General features: G+C 44.8%; 1 protein-coding gene and 1 non-coding gene across 3 annotated transcripts in view; both read left to right on the plus strand.

Moving 5' to 3' along the window:
- The first annotated feature begins 1,713 nt into the window (after nucleotides 1-1,713).
- On the plus strand, nucleotides 1,714-1,784 carry trnap-ugg (transfer RNA proline (anticodon UGG)). The gene has a single exon. It is a non-coding gene; the product is annotated as a tRNA-Pro (tRNA).
- A 5,091-nt stretch (nucleotides 1,785-6,875) lies between these two features.
- The window catches only part of LOC129824869 (sorting nexin-27-like), a 52,407-nt gene continuing 47,677 nt past the window's right edge, over nucleotides 6,876-11,605 (plus strand). For both annotated transcript variants that reach the window (XM_055884406.1, XM_055884405.1), the window contains exon 1: nucleotides 6,876-7,352. In XM_055884406.1, the coding sequence (XP_055740381.1) occupies nucleotides 7,027-7,352 (326 nt within the window). In that variant the 5' untranslated portion in view covers nucleotides 6,876-7,026. The remainder of the gene's footprint in view (nucleotides 7,353-11,605) is intronic.

Below are 11,605 nucleotides of genomic sequence, written 5' to 3' on the forward strand. Positions count from 1 at the left end.
AAACATTCCCCAACCAGAAACCGTGGATTGATGGCAGCATTCGCGCAAAACTGAAAGCGCTAACCACTGCTTTTAATCAGGGCAAGGTGACCGGAAACATGACCGAATACAAACAGTGTAGCTATTCCCTCCACAAGGCAATCAAACAAGCTAAGCGTCAGTATAGAGACAAAGTAGAGTCGCAATTCAAGGCTCAGACACGAGAGGTATGTGGCAGGGTCTACAGTCAATCGCGGACTACAAAAGAAAAACCAGCCCCGTCGCAGACCAGGATGTCTTGCTCCCAGACAGACTAAACAAGACACGGCCCGCTACCAAAACCTGCAGGCTCTCCTTCACTGCAGCCAATGTGAGTAAAACATTTAAACGTGTTAACCCTCGCAATGCTGCAGGTCCAGACGGCATCCCCGGCCGCGTCCTCAGAGCATGCGCAGACCAGCTGGCTGGTATGTTTACGGACATATTCAATCAATCCTTATCCCAGTCTGCTGTTCCCACATGCTTCAAGAGGGCCACCATTGTTCCTGTTCCCAAGAAAGCTAAGGTAACTGAGCTAAATGACTACCGCCCCGTAGCACTCACTTCCGTTATCATGAAGTGCTTTGAGAGACTAGTCAAGGACCATATCACCTCCACCCTAACTGACACCCTGGACCCACTCCAATTTGCTTACCGCCCCAATAGGTCCACAGACGCCGCAATCGCAATCACACTGCACACTGCCCTAACCCATCTGGACAAGAGGAATACCTATGTAAGAATGCTGTTCATCGACTACAGCTCAGCATTTAACACCATAGTACCCTCCAAACTCGTCACTAAGCTCGAGACCCTGGGTCTCGACCCCGCCCTGTGCAACTGGGTCCTGGACTTCCTGACGGGCCGCCCCCAGGTGGTGAGGGTAGGTAACAACATCTCCACCCCGCTGATCCTCAACACTGGGGCCCCACAAGAGTGCGTTCTCAGCCCTCTCCTACACTCCCTGTTCACTCACGACTGCATGGCCATGCATGCCTCCAACTCAATCATCAAGTTTGCAGACGACACAACAGTGGTAGGCTTGATTACCAACAACGACGTGACGGCCTACAGGGAGTGTGGTGTCAGGAAAATAACCTCACACTCAACGTCAACAAAACAAAGGAGATGATCATGGACTTCAGGAAACAGCAGAGGGAGCAGCCCCCTATCCATATCGACGGGACAGTAGTGGACAGGGTGGAAAGTTTTAAGTTCCTCGGCGTACACATCACGGACAAACTGAAATGGTCCTCCCACACAGACAGCGTGGGGAAGAAGGCGCAGCAGCACCTCTTCAACCTCAGGAGGCTGAAGAAATTCGGCTTGTCACCATAAACACTCACAAACTTTTACAGATGCACAATCGAGAGCATCCTGTTGGGCTGTATCACCGCCTGGTACGGCAACGGCTCTGCCCATAACCGTAAGGCTCTCCAGAGGGTAGTGAGATCTGCACAACACATCACCGAGGGCAAACTACCTGCCCTCCAGGACACCTACACCACCCGGTGTCACAGGAAGGCCAAAAAGATCATCAAGGACAACAACCACCCGAGCCACTGCCTGTTCACCCCGCTATCATCCAGAAGGCAAGGTCAGTACAGGTGCATCAAAGCGGGCACCGAGAGACTGAAAAACAGCTTCTATCTCAAGGCCATCAGACTGTTAAACAGCCATCACTGTAGTCGTAGGTCCCGTGTGGCTCAGTTGGTAGAGCATGGCGCTTGGAACGCCAGGGTTGTGGGTTCAATTCCCACGGGGAGACCAGGGTTCAATTCCCACGGGGGGACCAGGATGAATATGTATGAACTTTCCAATTTGTAAGTCGCTCTGGATAAGAGCGTCTGCTAAATGACTTAAATGTAAATGTAAATCACTAACATTGAGTGGCTGCTGCCAACATACTGACTCAACTCCAGCCACTTTAGTAATGAATAAATGTATCACTATCCACTTTAAACAATGCCACTTTATATAATGTTTACATACCCTACATTACTCATCTCATATGTATATACTGTACTCTATACCATCTACTGCATCTTGCCATCTTGATGTAATACATGTATCACTAGCCACTCAAACAATGTCACTTTATATAATGTTTACATAACCTACGTTACTCATCTCATATGTATATACTGTACTCTATACCATCTACTGCATCTTGCCTATGCCGTTCGGCCATCACCCATTCATATATTTTTATGTACATATTCTTATTCATTCCTTTACACTTGTGTGTATAAGGTAGTTGTTGTGAAATTGTTAGGTTAGATTACATGTTAGATATTACTGCATGGTCGGAACTAGAAGCACAAGCATTTCGCTACACTCGCATTAACATCTGCTAACCATGTGTATGTGACAAATACAATTTGATTTGATTTGATTACAACCAGTTAGCAAGTCGGAAATTTCATAGTTTCCTAGTTCCGACAAGGACATGAAGCGGTATATGCAATATGTCAATATCATGCTAAATGTATTTGTGAACTCACAGCATACATTTTGTATTTATGTATCATGATCTGTACAAATAAGTACCAATCCACAAATGTAAATCACTTTCCACAAATGTAAATCACCAATTCACAAATGTAAATCACTGTCCACAAATGTAAATCCCCAATCCACAAATGTAAATGACTTAACACAAATATAAATCACTTTCCACAAATCTAAATCACTTTCCACAAATCTAAATCACTTTACACAAATGTAAATCACTGTCCACAAATGCAGTTTACTATCCACAAACAAACAAAAAAGTTTCCACACGTATAAAAACGTTATCGCGCGTAGAAAGAAATTTGTAGTCTTAGAAAAAAAGTTATCAAGCGACTCTTTTCTCTATATATATCAATGATGTCGCTCTTGCTGCGGGTGATTCTTTGATTCACCTCTACACAGACGACACCATTCTGTAAACATCTGGCCCTTCTTTGGACACTATGTTAACAAACCTCCAAACGAGCTTAAATGCCATACAACAATCCTCCAACTGCTCATAAATGTTAGTAAAACGGAATGCATGCTCTTCAACCAATCGCTGCCTGCACCAGCCCGCCCGACTAGCATCACTACTCTGGACGGTTCTGACTTAGAATATGTGGACAACTACAAATACCTAGGTGTCTGGCTAGACTGTAAACTCTCCTTCCTGACTCACATTAAGCATCTCCAATCCAAAGTTAAATCTAGAATTGGCTTCCTATTTCGCAACAAAGCCTCCTTCACTCATGCTGCCAAACATACCCTCGTAAAACTGACTATCTGACCGATCTTGACTTCGGCAATGTCATTTACAAAATAGCCTCCAACACTCTACTCAGTGAATTTGATGCAGTCTATCACAGTGCCATCCGTTTTGTCACCAAAGCCCCATATACTACCCACCACCGCAACCTGTATGCTCTCGTTGGCTGGTCCTCGCTACATATTCGTCGCCAAACCCACTGGCTCCAGGTCATCTATAAGTCTTTGCTAGGTAAAGCTCCGCCTTATCTCAGCTCACTGGTCACCATAGCAACTTCCACCCATAGCACACGCTCCAGCAGGTATATTTCACTGGTCATTGTAGGAGTAATTGATACATATGTAGGTAGATATCATACTATTAAACAATAGACAGGAGTACACTAGAAAATAGTATAAGAAGGCAGATGTGAGTGCATTTGCCATTCTGGTAAATACAGGAAACCAAAGATTAGCAGATGGCCAAAGTCATATGTGCTTTAAAGTGCATGTATGGAAAAAGCTTTGACACACTAGATTTATAGTCTACCCATTCCACTAAAAAAACATACATGTCAGAGAAATATGTGTTTAGGGCACTTAGACCCATTAGACACATAGTCTGCTGATTCTACTAAAGATACACCTGTCAGAGAAATATGTGTTTAGGGCACTTAGACCCATTAGACACATAGTCTGCTGATTCTACTAAAGATACACCTGTCAGAGAAATATGTGTTTAGGGCACTTAGACCCATTAGACACATAGTCTGCTGATTCTACTAAAGATACACCTGTCAGAGAAATATGTGTTTAGGGCACTTAGACCCATTAGACACATAGTCTGCTGATTCTACTAAAGATACACCTGTCAGAGAAATATGTGTTTAGGGCACTTAGACCCATTAGACACATAGTCTGCTGATTCTACTAAAGATACACCTGTCAGAGAAATATGTGTTTAGGGCACTTAGACCCATTAGACACATAGTCTGCTGATTCTACTAAAGATACACCTGTCAGAGAAATATGTGTTTAGGGCACTTAGACCCATTAGACACATAGTCTGCTGATTCTACTAAAGATACACCTGTCAGAGAAATATGTGTTTAGGGCACTTAGACCCATTAGACACATAGTCTGCTGATTCTACTAAAGATACACCTGTCAGAGAAATATGTGTTTAGGGCACTTAGACCCATTAGACACATAGTCTGCTGATTCTACTAAAGATACACCTGTCAGAGAAATATGTGTTTAGGGCACTTAGACCCATTAGACACATAGTCTGCTGATTCTACTAAAGATACACCTGTCAGAGAAATATGTGTTTAGGGCACTTAGACCCATTAGACACATAGTCTGCTGATTCTACTAAAGATACACCTGTCAGAGAAATATGTGTTTAGGGCACTTAGACCCATTAGACACATAGTCTGCTGATTCTACTAAAGATACACCTGTCAGAGAAATATGTGTTTAGGGCACTTAGACCCATTAGACACATAGTCTGCTGATTCTACTAAAGATACACCTGTCAGAGAAATATGTGTTTAGGGCACTTAGACCCATTAGACACATAGTCTGCTGATTCTACTAAAGATACACCTGTCAGAGAAATATGTGTTTAGGGCACTTAGACCCATTAGACACATAGTCTGCTGATTCTACTAAAGATACACCTGTCAGAGAAATATGTGTTTAGGGCACTTAGACCCATTAGACACATAGTCTGCTGATTCTACTAAAGATACACCTGCCAGAGAAATATGTGCTTAGGGCACTGAGTTAAATACAGGGTTGAGTCATAGGCTTATAGGATAGATGGACATATATTATTTTTAAGACAAGCACGGGTCTGGCCACTATTATAATTTAACTGAAAGCAGATGATGGGCGTTAGTAGGCGTGAACAAGCAGGAAGCCTGAACTAAAAAGATAATGATGTTGAAGAATTAGGGGAAGTATGTTTATTTGCATATGGGGTGGACTCATATGCTATTTGGGTATAAAGAGCGAACGAGTGCTCTGGGAGGGGGTGTGTTCCGTGGGACATTCCAGATGGTTATACAATTGTAAATAAAAGCATGTTTTGATTTCACAAGTTCTGATAAAGCGTTATATTTCTGAGATAATTTTCCACGACATCATCCCCAAAGCCAACACCTTCTTTGGCCACCTTTCCTTCCAGTTCTCTGCTGCCAATGAATTGCAAAAATCACTGAAGCTGGAGATTAATATCTCCCTCACTAACTTTAAGTGTCAGCTGTCAGAGCAGCTTACCGATCGCTGCAGCGTAAATAGCCCATCCAACCAACCAACTACCTACCTCATCCCCATATTTGTTTTTGTTTTTCTGCTCTTTTGCACACCAGTATTTATACTTGCACATTCTCATCTGCATATATATCATTCCAGTGTAAATTGCTCAATTGTAATTACTTCGCCACTATTGGCCTAGTTATTGCCTTACCTCCTTACTTCATTTGCACACACTGTATACAGATTTTTCTATTGTGTTATTGACTCTACATTTGTTTATCCCATGAGTAACTCTGTGTTGTTTTTGTCGCACTGCTTTGCTTTATCTTGGCCAGGTCGCAGTTGTAAATGAGAACTTGTTCTCAGCTGGCCTACCTGGTTAAATAAAGGTGAAATAAAAATAAAATAAAAAATGTACATTTGTGGATTGGTACTTATTTGTACAAATCATGATACATACATACTAAATGCATGCTGTGAGTTCGCAATACATTTGGCATGATATTGATCCCATACATATCCTTCACATTTAGTGGTGCTATCACACTGGCCAGCTAATTTAACTATTTGGGTGATGAACGGGTGTACATCGCAATATTGTTGCAAATATAGAGTAATCTAGGGCTAGGGTTTCGATTATTTACGTTGGACATACTATGGTTACACATATGGTTAACATATTACAGTTACCATTGTATAATTTCTGCAGCATTGAAAGGCAGGCTTCAACATGACCGAATGAGAGGCTGCCAGCGATTTATAGAAATCGCTTATTATGGGTACAAACCTTTTTTCCACGACTACAAATCGCTTTCTAAGTGTGATAACTTTTTTTCTACGACAACAAATTCCTTTCTAAGTGTGCTAACTTTTTTTCTACGACTACAAATTGCTTTCTACGCATGATAACTTTTTTTCTACGCCTGAGAACTTTTTTTCTACGACTACAAATCCCTTCTACGCGTGAGAACTTTTAGTCTTTATGGCGGTCATTTTACTTAAGGCCCTTGGAAATTACCTGCATATCTGCAGGTATAAAAAAAAATCTAATGCAATATATCGATTTACAAGTACAAATAAAAACGTGTTTGTTTGTGGATAGTGAATTGCATTTGTGGAAAGTGATTTACATTTGTGGAAAGTGATTTACATTTGTGGAAATGGATTTACATTTGTGGATTGTTACTTATTTGTACAGATCATGATACACGAATACAAAATACATGCTGTGAGTTCACAATACACTTGGCATGATATTGATCCCATAGTGACCATCGACTTGAGAAAATGTATCCACTCAAACGCGCCCAGTATCTTGATGTTGCAGTTGCGCAGTAGAGACCCACTCTAACCAGACGAGGGGTGGGTTCCAGGGAGGGCAGTCTCTCGAGTCTTTCGTTGACTTGGTCGCTCCTCCTCACTCCATCGTTTCTAGCAAGCTAGCTAGATAACTAGGAGAGCTACCTTGAAGTGTGGGAGACTCAAAGTGGATAAGGCTGACGGAAAATGGCAGACGTCGAGGGAGAGGGAATTAATTCGGTGGCACCTCTGTTAGTTCAACCATCCTCTCGTAACGGCTCCGATGTCAGCCCAACGCAGGGCACCGGCAGTTGCCAAAGGGTGACTACCGTTACTTCAGGCCCGCGACTGTTGCGGATAGTCAAGTCTGACTCGGGATATGGCTTCAATGTCCGGGGACAGGTTAGCGAAGGAGGACAACTCCGGAGCATCAACGGGGAATTATATGCCCCGTTACAGCATGTCAGTGCTGTTTTACCGGGAGGTGCAGCGGACAGAGCCGGTATCTCGAAAGGGGACCGGATTCTGGAAGTGTAAGTAAGAGTTAGCTTGCTATCTGGTAGCTGCTAACTACATGCGTAAGCTAACTCAATATTTGGTCACGGCAGGGCAAAACAAACAGACCACAGCAAATCTAAAAGGACGGTAATTGTCATGTCAGCTCCTGTGCACTGCAGTTGGCTCGTGAAACAAACGTATTCTGCTGCCCCAAATTTAAGCTCGCTAGCTAACGTTAACTCCATAATTCACAAGCTGTTGTCCTCAGCTCAGTGCAACGCCATAAACTATCATAGCTAGCTAGCAACGTTAAATTATATGTTTCACTTGACCTGAAGACTAGGCTAACAAAGCCTTGCTAACTCATGTATCAGTCTGTGCTTGTACCAGTCTTATCGGGAGTGTACAGGGCAGAAGAGCCGGTTCATCCCGATGAAAAGACGGTCTGTGTGAGAGCATGTGATCATTACGAATTCCAGTCACACCGACTCTCTGAACTTGGATACAAGCTAACTATATTAACACCAGCACACACACAGGTTCCTTCCTTCCCTACACTTCACGTTACCAGAAAAACAGCATCTGTCATTCTTATTTACAACTGAACCAGATGATAGAAAAATGGCCATTCAATGCGTGCACATTCATAGTCAGCCAATATTTTACCTACTTGCCTTGATGATGATGATGATAATAAGTATTTTAATAGTGTGCCCAAATTATTTATATCTAGGCTCAATTAAATTGGGACTTTAACATTTCCTAATTGTAATAGATCAACAATAGCCATAGTATGCCATCTCTGTCTGGAAGCAGATGCTGCAATGCATAGAGAGTGCAGTGTGTCTGTCTGGTCTTTGCGACAGGTTTAGTATGCACAGGGGTAGCTAGCTTGGTGATGTTAGGTTCTGTTGCCATGGCAAGGAGCAGGCAGCATACAGCTCAGCATCAGTACCTGTGTGTGTGTGTGTGTGTGTGTGTGTGTGTGTGTGTGTGTGTGGGGGGGGGGGGGGGGGGGGGTGAGTGAGGGAGGTTGCTGGATACGGGATACATAGGGCTCATCTGATTGGATGTGCTCTCAGTAATTCTGTTTTGATTCGTTGGTTTACTGTTTGCTGCTTTATGATTGGGTGCCGTGCAGTAGCCTGGCAGTTTGTTGACTCCAATATTGGTGTGCGTGGACGGGTGGTTGCACTTTCATTGTGTGTGTGTGTGTGTCTTGAGCAACACAATTATCTATGCCAGGGAGAGACACCTGCCCATGTGCTCCATATGCTTACACACAGCAGTCCCTCAGTGTTAGCTGCAGTGTTAGCTGCAGTTAGCTGCTCAGCAACACAGTCCCAGAGAACACACACACACACACACACACACACACACACACACACACACACACACACACACACACACACACACACACACACACACAGTCCCAGAGAACACACACACAGTCCCAGAGAGAACACACACACACACACAGTCCCAGAGAACACACACACAGTCCCAGAGAACACACACACACACACACACACAGTCACAGAGAACACACACACAGTCACAGTCCCAGAGAACACACACACACGAACACACACACAGTCCCAGAGAACACACACACACACACACACACACAGTCCCAGAGAACACAGTCCCAGAGAACACACACACAGTCCCAGAGAACACACACACACACACACAGTCCCAGAGAACACACACACACACACACACACACACACACACACACACACACACACACACACACACACACACACACACACACACACACACACACACACACACACACACACAGTCCCAGAGAACACACACACACACACACAGTCCCAGAGAACACACACACACACACAGTCCCAGAGAACACACACACACACACAGTCCCAGAGAACACACACACACACACAGTCCCAGAGAACACACACACACACACAGTCCCAGAGAACACACACACACACACAGTCCCAGAGAACACACACACACACACAGTCCCAGAGAACACACACACACACACACACAGTCTCAGAGAACACACGAACACACACACACACACACACACACACACACACACACACACAGTCACAGAGAAATAAGAGCGTCTGCTAAATGACTTAAATGTAATGTAAATGTAAACACACACACAGTCACAGAGAACACACACACACACACAGTCACAGAGAACACACACACACACACACACACACAGTCCCAGAGAACACACACACACACAGTCCCAGAGAACACACACACACACACACACACACACACACACACACACACACAGTCCCAGAGAACACACACACTAGGTCCCAGAGAACACACACACACACACACACACACACACACACAGTCCCAGAGAACACACACACACACACACAGTCCCAGAGAACACACACACACACACAGTCCCAGAGAACACACACACACACACAGTCCCAGAGAACACACACACACACACAGTCCCAGAGAACACACACACACACACACACACAGTCCCAGAGAACACACACACACACACACACAGTCCCAGAGAACACACACACACACACACACACACACACACACAGTCCCAGAGAACACACACACACACACACAGTCACAGAGAACACACACACACACACACACACACACACAGTCCCAGAGAACACACACACACACACACAGTCCCAGAGAACACACACACACACACACAGTCCCAGAGAACACACACACACACACACACACACACAGTCCCAGAGAACACACACACACACACACAATCCCAGAGAACACACACACACACACACACACACACACACAGTCCCAGAGAACACACACACACAGTCCCAGAGAACACACACACACACACACACACACACACACACACACACACACACACACACACACACACACACACACACACACACACAGTCCCAGAGAACACACACACACACACACACACACACACACACAGTCCCAGAGAACACACACACACACACACACACAGTCCCAGAGAACACACACACACACACACACACACAGTCACAGAGAACACACACACACACACACACACACAGTCCCAGAGAACACACACACACACACACACACACAGTCACAGAGAACACACACACACACACACACACAGTCCCAGAGAACACACACACACACACACACACAGTCCCAGAGAACACACACACACACACACACACACACAGTCCCAGAGAACACACACACACACACAGTCCCAGAGACACACACACACACACACACACACACACAGTCCCAGAGAACACACACACACACACACACACAGTCCCAGAGAACACACACACACACACACACACACAGTCCCAGAGAACACACACACACACACACACACACACAGTCCCAGAGAACACACACACACACACACACACACACACAGTCCCAGAGAACACACACACACACACACACAGTCCCAGAGAACACACACACACACACACACACAGTCCCAGAGAACACACACACACACACACACACAGTCCCAGAGAACACACACACACACACACAGTCCCAGAGAACACACACACACACACACAGTCCCAGAGAACACACACACACACACACACAAACACACACACACACACACACAATCCCAGAGAACACACACACACACACAATCCCAGAGAACACACACACACACACACAGTCCCAGAGAACACACACACACACACAGTCCCAGAGAACACACACACACACACAGTCCCAGAGAACACACACACACACACAGTCCCAGAGAACACACACACACACACAGTCCCAGAGAACACACACACACACACAGTCCCAGAGAACACACACACACACACACACACACAGTCTCAGAGAACACACGAACACACACACACACACACACACACACACAGTCACAGAGAAATAAGAGCGTCTGCTAAATGACTTAAATGTAATGTAAATGTAAACACACACACAGTCACAGAGAACACACACACACACACAGTCACAGAGAACACACACACACACACACACACAGTCCCAGAGAACACACACACACACAGTCCCAGAGAACACACACACACACACACACACACACACACACACAGTCCCAGAGAACACACACACTAGGTCCCAGAGAACACACACACACACACACACAGTCTCAGAGAACACACGAACACACACACACACACACACACACACACACACACAGTCACAGAGAAATAAGAGCGTCTGCTAAATGACTTAAATGTAATGTAAATGTAAACACACACACAGTCCCAGAGAACACACACACACACACACA

This window comes from Salvelinus fontinalis, chromosome 27, assembly GCF_029448725.1.
Source record: "Salvelinus fontinalis isolate EN_2023a chromosome 27, ASM2944872v1, whole genome shotgun sequence".
NCBI classification, from domain to species: Eukaryota; Metazoa; Chordata; class Actinopteri; order Salmoniformes; family Salmonidae; genus Salvelinus; species Salvelinus fontinalis.